The following is a 23,917-nucleotide window of genomic DNA, read 5'->3' as shown; positions in this document are numbered from 1 at the left end:
TTCAAGATTTTTTTTATTTATGAGTTTTCATTTGTTTATTTTACCTAAAACATCGATCTATTTTGTAGATGTGGCAAAAGCTTCAAAATAAGTAGGAGCGTTTCACCACTCAAAGTTACCACCATTTATACCTAGCACAATGTCAGTGCAGTCTACTTCTTGAAATCTCAGAGTATCTGTGTCAGTTTTCTATAATTTGGCAACATGATAATGAAATTACTGAGTTTCTCTTTAGATGAGCCTATTTTTTAGTTAATACTGTATATCAACACTCAGAGATTTCCTTCTCTTCATCTTCCTTTCTCCCTTATTATCCCCGCCCCCCTGAAAAAAGCCCGTGCCCATTCGAAAGCTAAAGTTTTCTACAAATTTTTTAACTGACTTACATTTTTTTCTTTCAATATTTTAACAAAGTTGACCTTGCCCTTCTTAGTTTTTCATTATTTTTTTAAGAGACAGGATCTCGCTGTGTTGCCCAGGCTGGAATACACTGGCTGTTCACAGGCACAATTCCACAACTGATCATTACACTCCATTTCCTGCCTGGGCTGATTCATCCTCCTTAGGCAACTTGGTGGTCCTCTACTCCCAGGAGGTCATCAAACTAATGCCAAACTTAATGTGGACACCCGATCGCCATAGCACCCAATAGTCCAGAACTCCTGGGCTCAAGTGATCCTCCTACCCCAGTCCCAAGTAGCTGGGACTGCAAGCACGTGCCATTTTTTTAGTTAAAAAAAAAAAAAAACAAACAGTAAGGGTGATCATGGAAAATTAGAAAATAAGGACCTATATATGCATTGTTTACTTAAAATAAGATCATACTAAATGTGCTGTTTTGTAACCTGTTCTTTTCAGTTTACAATCTTCATTTCAGTATCTTTCCATTTTATCAAGTCCATTGTTGAATTTCCCAGTGTAGGGCCAAGTTTCACATCTGGTTGTTATGTCCCTAAGTCTCTTAAAAAAAAAAAAAAAAAAAAAAAAAAAAAACTTTTTTCTTTTTATACCACTAATTGAATTTCGGAGACAGGACCAACTGTCCTGCAGGATGTCTCACCTTCCAGATGTGTCTGGTTGCTTCCTCCTTTAACTTGTTCCTCTATCCCTTGTATTTCCTGTTAACCAGAGATTAAATTTTATGTCCTGAGAGATCCAAGTGAAACATTTGGGCTGGAATATGTGGTAAGTGATATATTTCTTATTATGACTTATCAGGAGAAAGCTTCTGAATGGGTCACAATTAAGGAGACTGAAGTTGACCACTGAATTAGGGTATGACTATCTGATCCTTTCACTGTCAAGTTTAATATTTTTCTTCTTTCAGCTAGAAAATAATGTATTTGGTATTACTTTGCACAGTGTGAATCTCTAGGTCATGGCAAACATATACCTGCTTTTAACACTTGCCTGAATCTGTAATTTCATGAGGGATTACATAATGCTAATTTTCTGATTTTTTAAAAAAAATTTACTTCTTCTTATTGGATAGCCTTTTGTACAATAGAGTATTTTATTTACTGGGATTATTGATTTGTTCTGAAATATGGTTGCTCCTGCAAAGACAAGTAAATAATTTTTTTCACTCAGTTGCCAATATTTATCAGCTCAGAAGACTAAGTTTTTTGCTGGCTTTCTTCTTTTAAATATTATTGCAGATTCATGGATTTTTATTGCGTCATTGCATTTCAGTCTACTTCAGTCATAATTCTTACACATTTGACTAATAGGGAAGAGGACCTTTTAGACCGATTCCTGTGTCTTTTTTCCATGATGTTACATATTTATGGAAATGTTTAAACACAAAAGTATATAGGGAGTGGTATACTGAACTTCCAATATATCTATCACTCTCAGTTTTAGCAATTAGCAATAATTTTCTAATTTTATTTTATCTTTCTCCTTCTGCTTTTTTGACACCCTTGATTTTTATCTCATTGGTAGTTGAAAGTTCGTTTTCTGGTGCGGCAAGGTGTCCCATCCCTAGGCTTGGAATTACTCATTTCTTTAAGAAGCCCTGATTGTCTTTAGTAACAAATGGCATCAGACAATAAAACCTGGACATAAGGATTATTGGAAGTTTTAAATTTGATTTTCTTTACTTTCCCATCATGTGCTTCATCATATTGGTAGCTGTGTTAGTCTGTTCTTGTATTGCTATAAAGGAATACCTGAGATTGGGTAATTTATTTAAAAAAAAAAAAAAAGAGGTTTAATTGGCTCACAATTCTGCAGGCTATACAAACATGGTGCCAGCACCCACTCAGCTTCTGGGGAGGCCTCAGGGAGCTTTTACTCGTGGCAGAAGGCAAAGCAGGAGCAGGCAGGTCACATGGCCAGGGCAGGAGCCAAGGGAGTGTGGCAAGGTGCCACATACTTTTAAGCAACCAGATCTCACACAAACTCATTCATCACCAAGGGGATGGCACTAAGCCATTCAAGAGGGATGCACCCCCATGATCCAAACACCTCCCCGCAGATCCCACCTCCAAGACTGGAGATTACATTTCAACATGAGATTTGGTTGGGGACAAATACCCAAACTATATCAGTAGCCTTGTTCCATAAGCAGGGTTACAAGCATTCGAGTAGTAGAGGAAGGGCACTTCTCAAAGATAGGATAAAAAGCTTTATATTTCTATATTAATTGGTCAAAATGTAAGGCATAGGTGACAGAGTAGTCAGCTGTTGACATATAAGTGTTTTTAATAAAGGATTTAAAAAAACAAAACAAAACACCATTTAGTGTTATCAGTTTGCCCCCACTACAATATAAGGAAATTCTCAATTTATATGACTTCTAAAGTTTTGCTTGTTACACACTTTGGTTTCTCATAGTAATAATGCAGATGATGAAATGAATTATTCTCAGTTAATAGGGTTAAAAATGTATTATTGGTTTCCAGTTCTTAAAATCTGTATTCACCTCCTTTCCCTTCTGATGCCCCACCAAAATAAAATGTCTAAAAATGAGAAATGAAGAAGCCAGTAACAGTAAATTGGAGGACTACCCAAGAATAATAGTTGAACAGATTTCCGGATCTCTAATTGAGTACCAGTAGGCCCAACTATACCTTCTTCTCCCCTCCTCATACCTCTTTCACCCCTACACTTGAATACAGATAGCTGGCAAGAATCCCAGGCAAACACGAGGCAGATTTTCTTTAGAGAGCATGAGAAAGATGAAGGCTTCTAAAGTGTGTGCTGTGTTCGTGTAGCAAAAGAGAAAACACCATCTTCTTTCTGGCATTTGAAAGGTCTGCTGGCTCCCCACCCACTCACCCTATGGGAACACTGCCAGTCAGCTTATGTCCAGCCCACACAGAGCTCCCTCTTTTTATCCCCTCCAGGGGAACAATCTAGCCAAAATCAGACTATCTTCAAAATAACACAGGAAATCTATGTTGGCTAATGAGTCATTCTCTCTTAAATGTGAATGAGTAACCGAAGATCACCAGGCATGGTGGGAAAAACTAATGGCATGAAATACTAAATAACCAGAAAAATGGCCAGTGGAAAAGTAAAACTAATAAGAAAGAACTTTATTTTTAAAAAAGAAGAATAAATCATCTAATATATTCAGAGATCTAAGAAGATACTATATCCAATAAACAAGAATAGGAGGACACAAGTTTCTACATTGAAAGGGCACACCAAGCGCTGAAATAGAGAATCAAACATGGTACAGTAACACATCTCAAAACTGCAGAATTCCAGGATAAACAAAGATCCAGAAAGAAATCACATGCATAGTAACAAGTAAGAGACCAAATCAAACCCCTTATGAATGACTCTTAATGATTTAAGACAGTAAAGTATTGCCTACAACATATATAGAGAAAATAATATGCACCCATGGATTCTACAACCTGCCACACTATTAATCAAGGGTGAGAGCAGAATACACTTGTTTTCAGACACTGAAGGGTGCAAAGGTTGCCTTCCATTTGAAGTAAAAGAAATGAATGAATTACATATTCACCATCAACTTCTTGAGAAACAGAAATTTAGCATTTGATTTGTTTTTAATACATCATTGCTGCTAAAAGGGTTGAGGGGAAAATGAGAAGGGGGGATTCAAAACAATAAAATTAGTTGTTGATTCACACCATACAATAAATTACAGAGCTACTGTGGCAAACGGCAGTAAACTACTCCCTTTACTCTCAGCAGGCTGAAATGTATCATACCTTATACATATAACTATCCATAATTTCCCATATTTCCCATTCATCCCAGTAAAAAGTAACCCAGGACTACTTGCATTGCAATCACAACTGGCTCATACACCATATGGCCAGAAGAAGCAACAGCATCACATTTTCCTCCCATCAGGACTGGAATGACATGATCTGACTTAAATTTAAGAGCATCATCCTGACTGCTGTGTTGAGAACAGATTTAAGGGTGGAGTAGTAGGGTAAGGGTAGAAGGAGAGACCAGTTTGAATATCACTGCTGTGTTCCAGGTGAAAGATGACAGTGGTTCTGACATGGTAGTAACAATGTAGTTGGTGAAAAGATGTGAGATTCTGGGTATAATTCGAAGGTAAAGCCAAGAGAATTTCCTGACTTACGGTATATTGAGTGAATAAGAAAGGGTCAAGATTTTTAGTCTGAGCAGTAGGAAGGGAGGAACAGATTGAGGAAAAGATTGGAAGTTAAGTTTTGGATGTTATTTCAGAAATTTATTTGACCTCCAAATAAAGATAGATGTATTTGCATATATGTATCTGCAGCTCTGAAGAAAGGCATGGCCTGGTGAGATAATTTGAGGATAGTCAGCCTTGTATTTAAAGGCATGAGGTTGGGTGAGATCAAAGTGAATAGACTGAACAGAGATAAAGAAGTCAAAAGACTGGGACCCTAAGGTACTCTAACATTTAACAATTAGGGAGATGAAAAGGAAGACTCAAAGAAGAGAAGAATAGCCAGTGGGATTTTAGGAGAACCAAAAGAGAATGGTGCCCTAGAAGCATGGGAAGAAAATGTTTCAAGAAGGAAAGAGCCATTGACTATTTTATGCTGTTAGGAGGTCAGGTAGGATGAGCACTAAAAATTCATTGTTGGATTTAGCAACATGGATGTTGGTGTTTACCTTGAAAAGGTCTACTATGTTTTTTCAAACAGCTACTAAGGTGTTAGGACATAAATACTTGTATATAAGTAGTTATTTGGCCCTAACTATTTAATAAATGAAACTACATGTTGAGCATCCCAAGTTCAGAAATCCAAAATACAAAATGGTTCAAAATCAAAAACTTTTTGAGCATCAATGTGATGTTTTAAAGAAATACTCAGTGAAGCGTTTCAGATTTTAGATCTGGGGTGCTGAACTGTTAAGTGTAATGCAGATATTCCCAAATCTGAGAAAAATCCAAAATCCAAAACCCTCTGGTCCCAAGCATTTTGGGTACAGGATATTCAAACTGTATTAGGTACTGCTTTTGGCCTAGGGGGCATTGTGAAAAATTACTGAGATACCAAGGGAGCCACAAACTAAGAAAGTTTGAACATCTCTGCTTTAGAAGCTTATGCTATTCTAAGGACTTAGAAGCATAGCTATTCTAAGGATTTCACCAAAAGGAGGAAACACCTCTTACCTTTTTTTTGTGCTGAGAAGTTTCAGTTTGCAATTTTAAATCTGATCCAAAATGGTCCTAATACAGTTGTTTCAACATTAAAAAAAAAAAAAAAAAACAAAGACAGCTTTATCCTTTGAAATGCTGGTAGTACATCTTTACATGATTTTTTTTCTTCTTGCCTTCCATAGGTATGGTCTGAATATGCGTTGCTTGGCAGCTCGGGTCAACTATAAGACTTTGATTATTATCTGCGCACTCTTCACTTTGGTCACAGTACTTTTGTGGAATAAGTGTTCCAGTGACAAAGCAATCCAGTTTCCACGGCGTTTGAGTAGTGGCTTCAGAGTGGATGGATTAGAAAAAAGAGCAGCAGCATCTGAGAGTAACAACTATATGAACCACGTGGCCAAACAACAGTCTGAGGAAGCATTCCCTCAGGAACAGCAGAAAGCTCCCCCTGTTGTTGGGGGCTTCAATAGCAATGTGGGAAGTAAGGTGTTAGGGCTCAAATATGAAGAAATTGACTGTCTCATAAATGATGAACACACAATTAAAGGGAGACGAGAGGGGAACGAAGTCTTTCTTCCATTCACTTGGGTTGAGAAATATTTTGATGTGTATGGAAAGGTGGTTCAGTATGATGGCTATGATCGGTTTGAATTCTCTCATAGCTATTCCAAAGTCTATGCACAGAGAGCCCCCTATCACCCCGATGGTGTGTTTATGTCTTTTGAAGGCTACAATGTGGAAGTCCGAGACAGAGTCAAGTGCATAAGTGGGGTTGAAGGTTGGTATCTGTCTGCTTCACTTGCATTTTTCAAGCATGACTGTGTTGAAGAATAAGAAAATGTTGTTAATTATACATCAAGTACATAACTTACTGTCAAAAGACCTTTCATCACTCTAATTTAGCAGGGAGGAACAGGTTAAGTCTGAACCTAGGGCAGCTTTCTAGATACTATGACTTAAGGGCTGCCATAAGACCATACCTGGGCAAATAGAATTATTTTATTAACCTAACTCTGAATCTAAAATTCTCACCAGTAAGGTAAAGGCACTGCTTCTCCAGAATTTTGCATTAAAATATATAGCTAGAATCCTATGAGAGATGGGAAAAGGAGACCATCCAGTGGACCCATCAATGTACCAGTGCAGTCTGGTTACCTAATTAGTCAGGTGTCATCTCTGGAAGGAGGTTTCAAGTCTTCAGAACAAGACAATACGTAGATGCTTTTTCTCTGGGCTTATACTGCACTCCTAGTCTATTACATACTGTTTTTCATTGTCTTTAAAACCTGGGGCAGTAAGAGTTCCTTGTGGATACCATTAATATGCTTTGGAATTTGCTTTTCAAACCAGAAACCCAAATTGAATTTGACTTTAAAGTATATCACTTAAACAGAGGAAAGGGCTTAATATGTTTTGAGATTTCTTGGTTTGGGATTTACTTTCCTCATTTTGTTAAAAAGTGATTTTAAGATCTTAATATTTTAAAATCTGTATTGAAGTAAGCTTTTAACTAACTTAATATATATTTTTTTGCTCTGAAAAGAAGTTTGTGCTCACTTGGTGACCATGTGGATGTTTTCAGACTCCTACAGACCAAAAGATTATAGCCCACCCATGTCGGTGAAGTTAATGGTGTGTTTATTCATCAAGTTGGAAATTGGAATTTACATATCTGATGCAGGAGTTTTTTCCTTGTTTTTACTACTTATATAATTTTTTATAATCTTTTTCTCTTCTTTTGAGACAGAATCTCACTCTGTCACCCGGGCCTGGAGTGCAGTGACACTGTCATGGCTCACTGCAGTCTCGATCTCCCAGGCTCCACCATGCCCAGCTAATTCTTTTTAATTTATTTTTTGTAAAGACAGTGTCTCACTGTGTTGTTCAGGCTTATCTCAAATTCCTGGACTCAAGCAGTCCTCCCGCCTTAGGCTCCCAAAGTGCTGGAATTACAGACATGAGGCACTGTGCCTGGCCAATATCCTTACCAAATGTTTAGAAGAGAGAAGCGACCAGATTCACCTATATTCTTACCACCTCAATATAATTATTATTATTTTTGTATTTTCTCTGGAGGGCTTTGTACTTAGACATATATTTTAGCATAATCATAATGATATTTACAGTACAGTGATTCAGGACAGTAATAGAGATTTCAAAGATACTCAGAGTCAAACCTTTTCTTCGGCAATTTTTTAAACGCATAAAATTAATAGGTGCCTAAATTCTAAAATAAAAAAGTAAAAAGTACCCATAACCACCATTAATATTTTGACTTTTCCCCAATCTTTTGTTGTTGTAGAAATATATTTTTTATTTTATTTTGTTTTGTTTTTAACTTTTAAGTTCAGGGGCACATGTGCAGCTTTGTTACATAGGTAACCTCATGTCATGGAGATTTGTTTTACAGATTATTTTGTCACCTAGGTATTAAGCCTAGAACCCATCAGTTATTTTTCTGATCCTCATCTGCCACTTACCCTCCACCCTCCAGTAGGCCCCAGTGCGTGTTGTTCCCCTCTACGTGTCCATGTGTTTTCATCATTTAGCTCCCACTTAGAAGTGAGAACCACACAGTATTTAGTTTTCTGTTCCTGCGTTGGTTTGCTAAGGATAATGGCCCCTAGCTCCGTCCATATTTCTGCAAAGAACGTGATTTCTTTCTTTTTTATGGCTGCATACTAGAAATGCATCTTTAAAAAAAAATTCAGATCATACTGTATGGTCAGTTTTTATTCTGGTATTTTCTACTTAACATGTTATGACTATTTCCCCTCACTGAATATTTATTGAACATTTTAATAACTAGTATTTGTAGTAAAGACATGCCATGATATATGTAATGTATGAGACCCTGCTTTTTAGTTGTACACTTAGGTCATTCCCAGGTTTTTTATGGTTTTTTTTTTTTGAGACGGAGTCTCGCTCTTTTGCCCAGGCTGGAATGCAGTGGCACGATCTCGGCTCACTGCAAGCTCCGCCTCCTGGATTCCCGCCGTTCTCCTGCCTCAGCCTCCCAAGTAGCTGGGACTACAGGCGCCTGCTACCATGCCCAGCTAATTTTTTGTATTTTTAGTAGAGACGGGGTTTCACCGTGTTAGCCAGGATGGTCTCAATCTCCTGACCTCGTGATCCGCCTGCCTCGGCCTCCCAAAGTGCTGGGATTACAGGCATGAGCCACCACGCCCGGCCCTTATGTTTTTTAATTAATGTTTTATTTTTAATTTTTGTGGGTACATAGTAGGTGTATGTATTTATGGGGTATATTAGATATTTTTATACAGGCATGCAATGTATAATAATCACATCAGGGTTAATGGCATATCCATCACCTCAAACATTTATCCTTTCTTTGTGTTACAAACAATCCAGTAATATTCTTTTAGTTATTTTTAAATATATAATAAATTAAGATCAAGTGAATGAAATCTGGTATTTGGTAGCACAAAGGGTAACTACATTTCCATTTCTTTGCTATTATAAATGTTGCAGATTTTCATTGTTAATTTTTATTTGCTATTTTAATTTTATTCTCATTGTAGTGTATTCCTATTCTGAGAATATAATTAACTGCAATGTCAAATAACCTGCCAAACCTTTGTACTGTTTTGCCAGTCGTTTTCCAGAAAGGTGGAACTTGCTCCTGCTTCCAGTAGCAGAGTATGAGGGTGCCATTTTCACCCAACTCTTGCCATCATGGAACATTGTTTTTTTGTCTGTTGGTTACAAAGGGATATTATAATTTTCTCTCTTTAACAACTAGTGAGGTCAGATATCTTTTTCTTATGCTTTTTGCCGTATTTTCATGTTCTTTACCCCTTTTTCTAATGTGATAAGTGGAGTTTTTAAAAAATGTATTTGTGTGAACTTATGTAGTAAGGGTAGCAATACTCATATTTGTTAAAGATATTTCTTCAATTTGGTTGTCTTTTCATTTTACATATGATTTGTTGGTTTTAGAAGTTTTTAGTTCCATTTATTGAACTTACGGAGTTTTTTTGGATCTTTGCCTCTTCGTTTTATGCTTAGAAAGGCACTTGCCATACCACATTATGATCAGCTTTTCACTTAATTTTTCTGACAGTTTTATGGTTTCATTTTTTTACATTTAACTTCTTTAGTTCTGCTAAATTGATTTATATTTTGGCAAATGGTGCAGTCACAGCCTAATTTTAAACGTTTTTCCCCAATATGTATTGAATCATCTCTTTTCCCACTGATTTTGATGGAATATTCGTCATTACACCAAATTTAGGAGTACTAGAATGAGTTTCTGGGCTGCTGTTTGGTTTCATTGATCAGTCTCAGTTCTTGTGCTAGTTGCACATTATTGTAGTCACTAGTCATCTTTAATGAGGTTGTATAAACTACCTTTTATTTGAATTACAGAGGGGATCCCCCTCTTGGAGGAAAGATACAAATGTTAAAAAGCTTATCTGTAGCCTACCTAATTCTGTGAACATTGTTTTGAATCTACAAAAAAACACATAAAATTTTGTAGATTCCCAGTCTCTGCTGTGCTCATCAGATTCTTATTAATTTTAGAACTACAGATAGTAGTTTATCTCTCAATACATATGTGATTCAGCAATACAATATTATATAAATGTAGGATTTGTAGCTCCTATGTAAGAAATTACTAAGATATGGCCGGGTGCGGTGGCTCAAGCCTGTAATCCCAGCACTTTGGGAGGCCGAGGTGGGTGGATCATGAGGTCAGGAGATTGAGACCATCCTGGCTAACACGGTGAAACCCCGTCTCTACTAAAATTACAAAAAACTAGCCAGGCGAGGTGGCGGGCGCCTGTAGTCCCAGCTACTCGGGAGGCTGAGGCAGGAGAATGGCGTAAACCCGGGAGGCGGAGCTTGCAGTGAGCTGAGATCCGGCCACTGCACTCCAGCCTGGGCGACAGAGCGAGACTCCATCTCAAAAAAGAAGAAAAAAGAAATTACTAAGATAAACACTAATACCAAACATTTAAAAGTTGTGCTTAGAACTTTACAAAAGGTAATCCATTAATGAATTATTTCAAGAATCTGTGGTGAAATATACAAACGAAATTCATGTTTTAAAAAACACTTCTTAAGAATTACATTTTAACAGGAAAGATATGAAAAAGAATTTCAAGCTGTTTATATTTTAAATTGCCAAGTCACCGCTGGCTTTTTTTTTGTTTGTTTGGAGACAGAGTCTTGCTCCATCATCCAGGCTGGAGTGCAGTGGTGCCACCTTGGCTCACTGCAACCCCCGAGTCCTGGGTTCAAGCGATTCTCCTGTCTCAGCCTCCCAAGTAGCTGGGATTACAGGTGCCTGCCACCACTCCCAGCTAACTTTTTGTATTTTAGTAGAGATGGGGTTTCACCGTGTTGCCCAGGCTGGTCTCAAACTCCTGAGCTCAGGCAATCCACCCACCTCAGCCTCCCAAAGTGCTAGGATTACAGGCGTGAGCTACGGTGCCCAGCCACAACTGGCTTTTTAAGCAAATACATTAACCATCAGATGACATACCTAATTAGTAGACCACACTTTGACATTGGAGGGAAAGATGAGTGTGTAGTAACTTGATAAGTATAAATGTTTAAGAAATTTTCAGGATTAATATTGAAAATAGAACTGTGGTGACATTAACTATATGCATCTAAATTGTGCAGAATTTGAATGTATGAAACAGGATTATGAAACGTGACATCTGTAGCCATGAGCAAGAGTAACACACATAAAAAACCAGTCCTTAAAAGGTAATTTATAGTGTTGCACTATTTGTTAACAAATAATGAATGAGAGTGAAAGAATACTTAATTTTTGTTTTTCACATCGGTTAATTTGGTACTAGATCTGGTCAGTATGAGAGCAGTATTATGAGGAAGCCCACAACTTCCTGATAACCCTGTAAGATTCCCCAGAAGTAAATCAGTGAGGAGTGGTATTAGGAATAGGCTTGTAAATGTCTTGATATGATTATTCATTTTGTTTCTCTATTTTATAGGTGTGCCATTATCTACACAATGGGGACCTCAAGGCTATTTCTATCCAATCCAGATTGCGCAGTATGGGTTAAGTCATTACAGCAAGAATCTAACTGAGAAACCTCCTCACATAGAGGTATATGAAACAGCAGAAGACAGAGACAAAAACAACAAGCCTAATGACTGGACTGTGCCAAAGGGCTGCTTTATGGCTAATGTGGCTGATAAGTCTAGATTCACCAATGTCAAACAGTTTATTGCACCAGGTAAGTTACGTGTCATATGTGCCTGCTAATTTTATGTTGGTATATGGGACCCAGGTATTCCCTTAAAATTTTAATATGGTTTAAAAAAACACATAAGCAGACCCTTTATGTTACATATATAAAGCAACAAATGGTGTCACCCCAATGAAATCTCTAAAAAAGATATAGCTAAAAAGTCAAGGTTATAAAAAGGAATATATACTATGTAAAGAGCCAAGCCATAGATTGAATGGTAAGGTCCAGGTTACTGCACAATGTGTACCTGCCTCCAGGGGTCTATATCCAATAGGAAAGAAGTTCCTCCATTTAATATTTCAGTACAGTATAGTTTAATTTTTAAACTTTTGCAGTAAATAGAATGGTTTTAAGGAGACAGCCATCCTTTCCTTTGCCTATTCTTTGCCAATAGCTTTTAATTTTTTCAGGATAATATAGCATTACCAAAGAGGCCTGTTTCCCATATTGGAATTTGTTAATGTAGTAGATTATCTCAAACTTCATGTAAAGCCATTTTCATTAATAAAATAATTTACGAAATCAAATTAACTTTATGCAGCATTTCCCCTTTTACTAAGACAGTCTCATTAATTAGAATATAATGCATTTTCCTGCACTAATCAATATCAATGAGAATTAATGAGTCCATTACTTAAGAAGACAATGAAATAATTTTAGTTAGCACCTCAGGCTTAATTCTCTATGGGGGAATGTTGTCAAGTACAGAACTTGTTCCACCCTCCCACCAATCTTGCTGTTGGTAAATGAAAAGAGAGGAAAGGTTATAAGAAGAGGTTATATTCTCTCCTTCTTCTTCATTGATGACTGTGTAATTTACAGACCCTGAAAGCCACAATACAAACCTACTCATTCTAGATAGCCTTAAGTAATGAATTTATCAGTACTGAATGCAGTGCAAATAATAGATGACCTTTAATTTTTGTTCTGTGACTAGAACTCCTTTTTTCCCATGGCATTTTGTGATATTCTGGTACACAGAGCATCTTTGCTTATTGTAAACAACAGGTTTGGCTGAATGAGAAAGTACAACTGAATGTTTGAGAATATTTAGGTTGTGATACCTAAGAGGTTATTGCAACAGGAAATGATTAGACTATGCAAAAGAACTTTTGGGTGCACTCAAGAAACTTATTTTTGCACCAGTTAATAATGGTTGTCTGGATTAGGGTGGAATCAGCAGCCCTCACCTTGATCTCCTTGAGTGTTTAGAAGGTTTTCTAGGACAGTCTTTTGAACTCTGTCCTATTTAAAGCAACAGATTTCATTGTGCACTTTTGGGTGCTCTGAGTAATACAAAAGATAGGTGCCCACATCTTAAGTGAGGGATCTTCACCTTAGCCCCTCATTCTGTAGCCAGTAGCTGGAGATAAAACTACTTCCTAAGATGGTTTTAAGCATATAGAGGAGAGAACTCTGTCTCTAACAGCCACTCCGTGAATGGGACACAGCTATTCCAAGTTGGAACTCCCTGTTGGTGGAAGCGTGCTAGCTGGGAATGGAATTCTGTGTGTGCATGTACAGGTTGAGTATCCCTTATCTAAATGCTTGGAACTAGAAGTGTTTCAGATTTTGGAATATTTACATATACATAAATATCCTGGGGATGGGACTGAAGTCTAAACACAAAATTCTTTTATATTTCATATGCTATACACATAGCCTGAGGGTAACTTCTTATAATATTTTTAATAATATATGCCACCCATCATGAGGGAAGATGTGGAATTTTCCACTTGTGGCATCATGTTAGCACTCAAAAAGTTTTGGATTTTGGAGCATTTCAGATTTCGGAGTTTTGAACTAAGGATGCTGCACCTCCAGTTGCATACTGTAAGAGTATGAGAGAAGGTGAGTTGGAGTTACGTGGGAGTTACTGCTCAGACCAGAGGGGAAGAAGGGAATCAAAGAGGTGAGACTATTTTATTGAAGCATAAGTATGAGAAAGGAGGGTTTTTAGAGAATATAGACCTCATAGGAGATAAATTCAGAGAATCACCATTAAGAGGAAATTGGAACTTGTACATAAAAGCATTTTGCATAAAAGCAAATATAAAAGAATTTTGTGTTTAGACTTCAGTCCCATCCCCAGGATATTTATGTATATGTAAATATTCCAAAATCTGAAACACTTCTAGCCCCATAAAAGCATAGGCCCAAGTGAGGTGAGATCCTGGAGGACCACAAGCTGAATGCTGTTGGCCTTTTTTTTTTTCTTTCTTGGCCTTGAATTTTTTTTCTGAAAGGGAATAAAATCAAATATGGGTAAAGAGTCATATAATAGGTTCTGCAGTATATTTTTGTTGTTTATTTGTTTGTTTATTTATTTGTTGAATAATGTTTTCCTTTTTCTAATTTTAAAATTGAATGAATTGAAACTTTAGGCCTGTCCTACTCTATCAAATTAAATTAGCTTTCCCTTTCCCCAAGCACGCTTTTCATTTGATTTCCGTGACCTCACTTTCTCCTATCTCTGTAGCCATTCTTGCTCAGGCTTCTTGGGAGCTTCTCTTCTTCTGCCTGATTCTTCTTTCTCTTGGTGTTTCTCAAGATTTTGAGTAGGGCCTCTGCTCATACTACATAGTAAATCTGTTGATTAAATGAATGGATTGATAACAGTTTTTATTGGATATGAAACATTGATTTAAAGGCTCTTCTTTTTTCCCCCAGCTTTATTGAGGTATAACTGGCAAACGTATACAATGTGATGCTTTGATATACATAGATATTGTGAAATGATTACCATAATTAAATTAGTTAACACATCCATCACCTCATAGTTACCTTTCTTTGTATGGTGGTAGTGGTGGTAAGAACATTTAAGAGATATTTTAGCACATTTCAGGCATACGGTACGGTAAACTCTAGTCACCATGCTGTACATTAGACCCCTAGAAGTATTCATCTTATATCTGAAGTTTGTACCCTCTGATCAACATCTCCCCATTTTTCCCACCCCCCCAGCCCGACAACCACCGTTCTACTTTCCTGTGAGTTCAGTTGTTTGGGGGTCCACATATAAGTGAGATCATACAGTATCTTTCTCTGACTTGTCACACGTAGCATAATGCCTTCAGGGTTCATCTATGTTGTCACAGATGGCAGGATTTCCTTCTTTGTTATGGCTAATATTCTATTCTATATGTACGTGTGTGTATACACACACACACACATATACACCATGTTTTCTTTGTTTATCCATACTAGACACTTAGGTTGCTCACATGCCTTGGCAATTGTGAATAATGCTGCAAAGAACACAGGAGTGCAGGTATCTATCTTTTTGGGATAATTGATTTCATTTCCTTGGGGTATATACCAGGAAGTGGGATTGATGGATCATTGGTAGTTCTATTTTTGATTTTTTGAGGAACCTCCATTCTGTTTCCTAATGACTATGCCAATTTACGTTCCCGCCCAAAGTGCACAAGGGTTCCCCTTTCTCCACATCGTCACCAGTACTTCTTATCTCTTCCCTTTTTGATGATAGTCATCCCAACAGGCGTAAGGTGATGATATATCATTGTGGTTTTGCTTTGCGTGTATTTCCGTGGTGATTAACGATGTTGAGCACCTTTTTATATACCTTTTGGCCACTCATATATCTTCTTTGAAAAAGTGCCTATTCAGATCATTTGCTTACTTTTAATCAGATTTTTTTTTTTTTTTTTGCTATTTATATAAGTTCCTGATAGATTTTGGATATTAGTCTCTTATAAGATATATGCTTGTACATATTCTCTCCTATTCTATAGGTTGCTTTTCGTTTTGTTGATTGTTTCCCTTGCTGTGCGAAAGCTTTTCAGTTTGATGTAGTCCCACTTGTTTGCTTGTGCCCCTTTTGCTTGTACATTTGATGTCAAATCTAAACAATTATTGCTAAGACCAATGTCAAAAGTATTCTTAATTGTTGATCATCCTTTATTGCCTAAAGTGCGTGTATATGTGTCACATATACCAAAAATAAACAGTTACAGTAACTCCTGGGAATAACTGGTCAGGAGAGGATGGGTCATGGGTTTCAAACAATAAAAAAACAAAACTTTCTATTAGATTTGAAGGAGGAATCTTCAGATAGCCTAGTACTTCCAGTAGAGCTCAGAACCTTACCTGGTACATTGCCAAACTGGTTGCCACCATCCCATTTGCTCCCATTCAGATCCTCCTGAATGATGCCAGGAGGTTATTTAACCTCCTCTGTGTATCTATAAAATGGGAATTAAAAGATTTGTAAGATTGTTGTGAAGATTATAATTGTTGGTTGGTTAATTTGAGGATTGTGACTTCTGTCACTTCTCCTAGATGACTCAGTAACCCCCTCTGCTGGTGTTACGGTCTTGGGGAAATTAATACATTGGCTTTTTAAAAGGTTACATCCCTTGACATCGTTCATTACTGAGTTCTTTGGACTGGTTTGTCATATGAAGACATAAGGTGACTGATTAAACCATGTCATTTCATTACATTTGTGTAAATAAAATTGAAATTCTGGGAGGAAATGGGTACTCTTTCAGCTTCTGAAATTCTGGGAGGAAATGGGTACTCTTCCAGCTTCCTCACACTTGGACTTCTAAAGATGGATCATTGTTATCCAGTTTGGCCAGAATAGATGTCATCGTTAATAATCCCATCTGATGAGAATGAAAAAATAAGTAGCACTCAAGATAGTCTGCTCCATTGAATATAATTTAATCTTGAGTGGTTCAAAAGTCAATTCAGAATCCTGCAATGTTGCAGGGATGTTGTCCTGAATTTCAGATCCCATTTTACTATAGATGCAGAAAAATGCTAGTTAAGAGAGAGAGTACATGTTGACATTTTGCCAGATAAAATGGATTTTTTACTGTATTAGAAGTTTACTTCTGAAATCAGTTTTTCTATTAAGTTACTCAGAGCATTGTTTGATGCATAAGTCTATGAGGATGTTCTCATTCTTGATACAACTTTCAGAATTGTCTGTTCCATCCAATGAAGTAATTAAGAGCCTTGGGCCAAATATAACCATACTGCTAGAGTCCAGTGTTGCAAGAGTTAAATGATCAACTCAACATACTGATGCCCTCCAAGTATACACTATCATCAGTTCACATTTATTTTCCCTTTTTTTTTTTTTTTTTTTTTAAGAGAGTCTCATTCTGTCACCCAGAATGAGAGTGGTGTGATCATAGCTCACTTCAGCCTCAAACTCCTGGGCTCGAGCAATCCTCCCACCTTAGCCTCCCAAGTACCTAGGACTACAGACACATGCCACTGCACTTGGCTATTTTATTGTATTTTTTGTAGTTAGGGTCTTGCTTTCTTGGCCAGGCTGGTCTCAAGCTCCTCACTTCAAGCAGTCCTCCTGCCTTGGCCTCCCAAACTGCTGAGTGTGACCAGTTGTGCCCAGCCCAGTTCACATTTCTGATCTTTGCTCATGGTGACACACTAAAGATTTTTTTCAAGGATTCTGCAAAGCAGAGATCTGCTTCTGTGGCTGTGTCTAAGAGAACCTTTCTATTGAATATTCTTATTAGAATACCATCTCCAATATCATTTGTCTTTTTCACAGTCTGAACCTGAGTTCAGGAAACCTGGATTCTAGTCACTGCTCTACCACTAATTAGCTTTTGGTGTTGGGCAAACCATTTAACCTTGCAAAGCCTACATATCTTCACCTCTAAAATGGAGATGTAATATAATAATTCCTGCCCTACCAGCTTCAGAAGATTAAGTATCAAATGAGATCATACATGTGAATGCATTTTGGACATTTAAGCTGTGGGAACATCAAGATATTAAGATTTCCCTTTAATATTTTTAAATTTGTAGTACATATATTTTTGTGGTTCTTATTCTTGCTGCTGCTGCTGCTATTTTAATATGCTCAGTTTCTTGGTAGATCTAGATCAGCAGTATTCAAAAAGTCATCTTTCTGGGAATTAACCATCATTAATTACTATAAATATTCAAGAGAAATTTGCTCTTTAATAATTTGTCAGATAAAACAGCGTTAACTATTTTTTTAGCCTCTGAAGCCAGTGGCTTTGGAATAATAACCATCATTTATTACTATATTCTACTCCATTGTCTTTTTTAAAATCCTCACAATTACCCTGCAAAGTAATATTATCTCTGTTTAACATGTGAAGAAACTGAGGCTCAAAGAAACTCTATCTTGCCAGACTTCTCAAAGCTAGTGGTTGAACAAAAATTCAAATCTGAGGTTTTTAAACTCCAAAGCCTGTGCTTTACCCTGCCCACTCCACCATTATCTCACTTTTTGTTGTATACATGAGCCTATTGCTTAATTTCCAGAAATTTTGTTAGCACTTATAGCAAGTATGTGAAAGCAAATCTATCATTTTCGAAATCAAATTAATAATATGTTGTGGAGCAAGACCAGGCAACCCGGGTTCAAGTCTTGTACCTTGGGCAAGTTCCTTCCTTGTGTCTCAGTTTCTCATCCATAAAGTAGGAACAGTAATAGCACCTACCCTTGTAATTGTTCAGGGGATTAAATGAGTAAATAGATGTAAAGCCCTTAGAACATAGTAAGTACATATTAAATGCTAAATAATTTAAAATTCACATATAATAACCATTTCTTCTAGCCTCTTTCTTGCAATATTATGTGCTGAGCCAGCTTTTGGCTTTTTTTTTTTTCCTGTTTGCAGAATAGGTATACTAGAATAGTCATTGATTTTACTGATCAGCTAGTATTAGATTTAGGAAAGGCAGTTTTGATCTACAGTACCTTCGCCATTTACTCTTAATCCTCTACTATAAACTAGACAGGGCAAAAGGTAAGAGCTTTGATCTGATGCTCACAAGCCATCATGAACTCACCAATTCTGTCATTTGTTTTTGGTTGATTTAGTAAAAAATAAAATCACAAATGATCTGATACTGAAAATTTTTAAGGGTTAATTTTGTGTGGTCAGGGTTCTCAAGGATGAATTGCAATTTGATTTCAAATACAAAAGTGCTTTTCTTCTAACCAGTCTGTTGGTATATTCTCCCCTGCAGAAACCAGTGAAGGTGTATCCTTGCAACTGGGAAACACGAAAGATTTTATTATTTCATTCGACCTCAAGTTCTTGACAAATGGAAGCGTGTCCGTGGTTCTAGAGACCACAGAAAAGAATCAGCTCTTCACTATACATTATGTCTCAAATGCTCAGCTAATTGCTTTTAAAGAAAGAGATATATACTATGGCATTGGGCCCAGAACTTCATGGAGCACAGTTACCAGGGACCTGGTCACTGACCTCAGGAAAGGAGTGGGTCTTTCAAACACAAAAGCTGTCAAGCCAACCAAAATAATGCCCAAGAAGGTGGTTAGGTTGATTGCAAAAGGTAAGGGATTCCTCGACAACATTACCATCTCTACCACAGCCCACATGGCTGCATTTTTTGCTGCTAGTGATTGGCTAGTAAGGAACCAGGATGAGAAAGGTGGCTGGCCAATTATGGTGACCCGTAAGTTAGGGGAAGGGTTCAAGTCTTTAGAGCCAGGATGGTATTCTGCCATGGCGCAAGGGCAAGCCATTTCTACATTAGTCAGGGCCTATCTGTTAACAAAAGACCATATATTCCTCAATTCAGCTTTAAGGGCAACAGCCCCTTATAAGTTTCTATCTGAGCAGCATGGAGTTAAAGCTGTGTTTATGAATAAACATGACTGGTATGAAGAATATCCAACCACACCTAGCTCTTTTGTTTTAAATGGCTTTATGTATTCTTTAATTGGGCTGTATGACTTAAAAGAAACTGCAGGGGAAAAACTTGGAAAAGAAGCAAGGTCCTTGTATGAGCGTGGCATGGAATCTCTTAAAGCCATGCTGCCCTTGTATGACACTGGCTCAGGAACCATCTATGACCTCCGTCACTTCATGCTTGGCATCGCGCCTAACCTGGCTCGCTGGGACTATCATACCACCCACATCAATCAGTTGCAGCTACTCAGTACCATTGATGAGTCCCCAATCTTCAAAGAATTTGTCAAGAGGTGGAAAAGCTACCTTAAAGGCAGCAGGGCAAAGCACAACTAGAGCTCACAACCAAAATTATACTTCAGCCTCTGCTGTACACAGAAACTACAGGCTGTGTCTCAGGAGAGCATAGGCACATTTTAAAAGGTTATGTACTAGGTTTTTGTGGATTCTATCAAAGTGATAAGTGATCCTTAAAATGAGCCTTCTAAAATAATTGCATTCCATGGGTTGGGTATTTAGACATGTAGGTGACATTTAGAACGCAATGTTTAATCAATGGGCTGAACAAAGATGCTTCACTTTGCCTTGCCCATCACCCTATACAGTTTCACAGATAGTCTAGTCACTCTATGTGAGAAAGATAATGGTAAGTAGTTGCTACTGGCCAACTGTCTAGCACTTACCTGAAAACTTAGTATGGAGTTCTTTTAAAATGTGATTATTTATATTTATGTTGAAAGCAGACTTTAAAAAAATAATGTGCTGTAATACAGTAAATATGTACTTGTAGCCTGGATAGCAGACTGTGTTCAACTTTTTAAAAAGATGTTTCATTTCTATAGATTAATTTCTTGGGAGCAAATGAGTATTTGTTGCATTTGTTCAATTTGTTGTATATGGTGAATATTTAATTATGGTTTTCTTGAAATGTGTAAATTAAAAACACAACCAGTGTTCAGGCTTCACAGTTATATAATGTAAGCACAACTACAATGAAACTTGTTGACTGCACAAGAAATTACAAAAATGTTTCTGTTTTGAAACTTGATCTACAATCAGTAAAAGTTTGATAATCAGTATATCCCTCCCCAACCCCATTGTGACAGTTTCTTTTGTCACTATCTAGAATTTTGTATTTTATTTCAGACTATACCTTGGAGTTTTGTATATTTTGAGAGAGATATTTTTGGGACATTATTTCGGAAACATTACAAATCTAAATTTGGAAAGGAGCTAGTAGCTTTAAGGCCACCACCATATTTTATTTTTTTAGGATTTTCCCCTTTAAATAAAATATTAGGTCAAATACTACATACAAGAATCATAGCAAATTTTTTTTTTTCCTACCAAGATCATTCTTGATCATCAGCTTCCCAAACTAGTAAGTCTGTGCATCATTGGTTTTTTTTTAATTTAATTTTAAATTATTCTAGCTATTAGATAAAAGAGATGTTACTGCATTTATGTGTAATCAGATCTTTATTTAGGTATATATATCCTCCTATACCGCACATAACTAGATTTCAGAGCCCCCATACAATGGGCAGTGTCTGCTATAGGGCTTCAGGCATTAAATAAAACCGAGGGATGTTGATTTTGCTGTGATAGTACACTAAATCAATAGTATATCTTACACAGTTTGAAAATATGATACCCTACACTTTCAGGGGACCGAGTCTGCCAAACACAATGCATTTATCTGTGACCTGTATCAAGTGCACATTTAGGAGCCAGGTAGGTTACCTGCTTACACACTATATTTTAATTGAATTCAAACTACCAAGCACTACTTAGAAACTGGAAAACATATGTATATATGTTAGCATCAAAGAGAGCAGAAGCAAAGAAGATACAGATCTGCACTGAAGACATTAAACTGTCCATAGAAAAGTAAGCTTAAACTCCCAGTTGATGTGACCACACTCTTCCTAATTTTGCTCACAATAAAAACACTTTTGAGTTATTAGGCTTACCCCTAGCTTTTGACCTTTGCATTTCATATATGTTAGATGTCTTAGCAAGAATATCTGGTCTCCCCTAATTTTTATTCCCAGTGCCGATGTTCAAAATAAACTTTCTCCAATCTGGGAACCTTTCTTACGTCCCCATATTTGTTATTATTAAGAATGGTTCATACGTCTGCTTTGTTTGCATACTGGTCTTCAGATTGTGAGACTCGATGATAACAGTATGATACTGCTTCTGTGACAAATACCGTGCCTTAACAATGTGGCTGTCCTTTTCCACTGAAGAAGGAAAGACTTTTTGACCTAGAAATAGTGTTGTGATTTCCTTGCTGTTGGTTTTACACTGCCTTCCACATTGCAACAGCAACTCGATTTGTCTTGTGATGCCAGAATTTTCTAAGAGGATGAGTTGAGCCTATAGCAGCATTGTCAGTTCAGACCAGTGGTTCTCAAACTTTAAAATGCCTCAGCATCACTTGGGAGCTTATTGAAATGCAGATCCCAGAGTCAGTAAATCTGCCTATGATGTCTGATAGTCTGCATTTGTAATGAGCATTCAGGTGATTCTGACGCAGGGGAGCTGGGGGCATACAGGGAGGAACACTGCCCTACACTATCCATTGCATTTTTGCCTCTAAAGAACTATAGAATTTTCTAGGGTTTTAAATTATGTAAAATGTTTACTTATTCTGAGCTTAGAATGGGGAGGGTATTTTTAAATTTTATTGTTTTGTTTCTTTAAATTTTTCTTTGCTTTAAGATTATAGGTATTAGGTTTGTTTTGTTTTATTCTGTTTTGTTTTGTTTTCCACTTACCTTGAGTTCACTTTGATGTTACATCTATTGCTACTTCATTTGTAAAACCAGCCAAAAGTTTCTGGATGAAGGTCAAGTTTGACCTTTTAGGAGTTACTGTACATAAAGGCTTCATCCAAGAACCATCCAGTGCACAGAAGCAAATGCAAAAATGACACAAGCACAACTCTCCAGACGTGGCTCCTTTTCCTTTCTCAGTGCAGACTCTCACTGAAAGCTGCTATTTTCATCCTCCTTGTGGTTGCTTTTCTTGTTTCTCTTTCACTGTACATGTGGGTTATATACCATGTGTTAAATATGCAATAAAGTGTTTACAGGATGCCCTTCTGAAGGGTAGTCCTTTGTAAAGCTGTACAGACTTTGCAGTTTAAGCACAATGTGCACATGTTAGTTTTATATACAGCAAAACTTGATTTTTTGCAGATGGAAAGGTATTTTGTTTCTATACAAAGTAAATGGATTGTTTGTGCTTAATGTAAAGCCGCTTTATAAAATTGTAAAATAAAGTTTTATCTTAAAAGAATATACCTGGATATTTCTCTTGCTTCTCAAATTATTCTAAGGTTATTTGAGCCCAGCAAGCAGATTTCTGACCATTTCCTGTTCAACCCGTGACCAGAAGTCAAGACAACAAATGTAGTTCATCAAAGGCATAGCAAGCCCTGTCAGACAATGTGTGGGAACAAATAGTATACATGGACTTTAATCCTAAGGAGCCTTAGTCTACAAGGGGGAACACAGTGTATACTAAACACTTTAAGAAAAATAAAATGCTAAATTGTGTACTCAGGGAAGGTGTTAGGGAAGAGACAGAGCCTAAACTGGTATTCCAGGGGTGGAGTCCATGTGGAAGAAGAGGAGAGAGTAACCTGAGCAAAAACAGGCGCCCATGCCAGGTGAGAGGATGGCCTTTCCCATGCTCATTCAGACTGGGTAACCATTTTTTATTTAGATTTATGTGAGAGTTTGTCCCTCATATATTTTCTCTACTTGCCTCTTCAGAGCGATTAGCATTATTTAATGTTTACCTCCTTCTCAGAGAATAATGATTTAACCTCCCAAACAGAGAAAACCAGAGACCAGTCTGGCTTCATGTTATGTTTCATTGCACAGTATTTTTTGGATTATAAACATTCTGCACCATTTGTATAATGGAATTACAATTGATCACCAATCAACTTTTTCCAGCTAATGGGTGCACAGATTTTGACAGGCTACTAATCAACATTCTTGGCAGCTTTTCCTTCTCCACCGTCTTCAGTTGAGAAATGGCCATAAGGTTGCAAGCAGTCTTGGGCTGAATGAGCTCTCCAGCTGCTCTTGCTTTGATTTTGCTGCTTGTAGCCAAACTGTTAATATTTTGGCTGTTCTGCCTTAGCGCACTGAGCATCTCATATTCATCTCCCATTGCCCTTGAGAGGGGGTGGGCCCTCCATACTCCAGAGAACTTACTTGGTAGTCTGGTGAGTGCTCCTTCCCTTCATAGCCACGGGCTCTGGCGGCCACTGTGTGCCTTATGACCCTACCTCCTCTGGCATGACTTAGATGAGGGGCGAATCCCCCTCACTCAAGCTGGCTGGCCAATCAGTCTTTTCCCCA

General features: G+C 37.3%; 1 protein-coding gene across 6 annotated transcripts in view; it reads left to right on the top strand.

Moving 5' to 3' along the window:
* Window positions 1-22,829, top strand: part of GLCE (glucuronic acid epimerase) — a 122,290-nt gene extending 99,461 nt beyond the window's left edge. For 4 of the 6 annotated variants that reach the window (XM_017851197.1, XM_017851198.1, XM_017851199.1 and 1 more), the window contains 3 exons: window positions 5,773-6,371; window positions 11,581-11,826; window positions 18,847-22,829. In XM_017851197.1, the coding sequence (XP_017706686.1) occupies window positions 5,786-6,371; window positions 11,581-11,826; window positions 18,847-19,871 (1,857 nt within the window). In that variant the 5' untranslated portion in view covers window positions 5,773-5,785 and the 3' untranslated portion in view covers window positions 19,872-22,829. Of the gene's footprint in view, window positions 1-5,772; window positions 6,372-11,580; window positions 11,827-17,389; window positions 18,783-18,846 lie in introns of those variants that run through there. The other 2 variants (XM_017851201.1, XM_017851202.1) reach the window with 2 other exon arrangements.
* Window positions 22,830-23,917: the final 1,088 nt, after the last annotated feature.

Source organism: Rhinopithecus bieti, unplaced genomic scaffold (assembly GCF_001698545.2).
Source record: "Rhinopithecus bieti isolate Rb0 unplaced genomic scaffold, ASM169854v2 scaffold_31548, whole genome shotgun sequence".
Classification (NCBI taxonomy): domain Eukaryota; kingdom Metazoa; phylum Chordata; class Mammalia; order Primates; family Cercopithecidae; genus Rhinopithecus; species Rhinopithecus bieti.
This window is presented reverse-complemented; position numbering and strand designations above follow the sequence as displayed.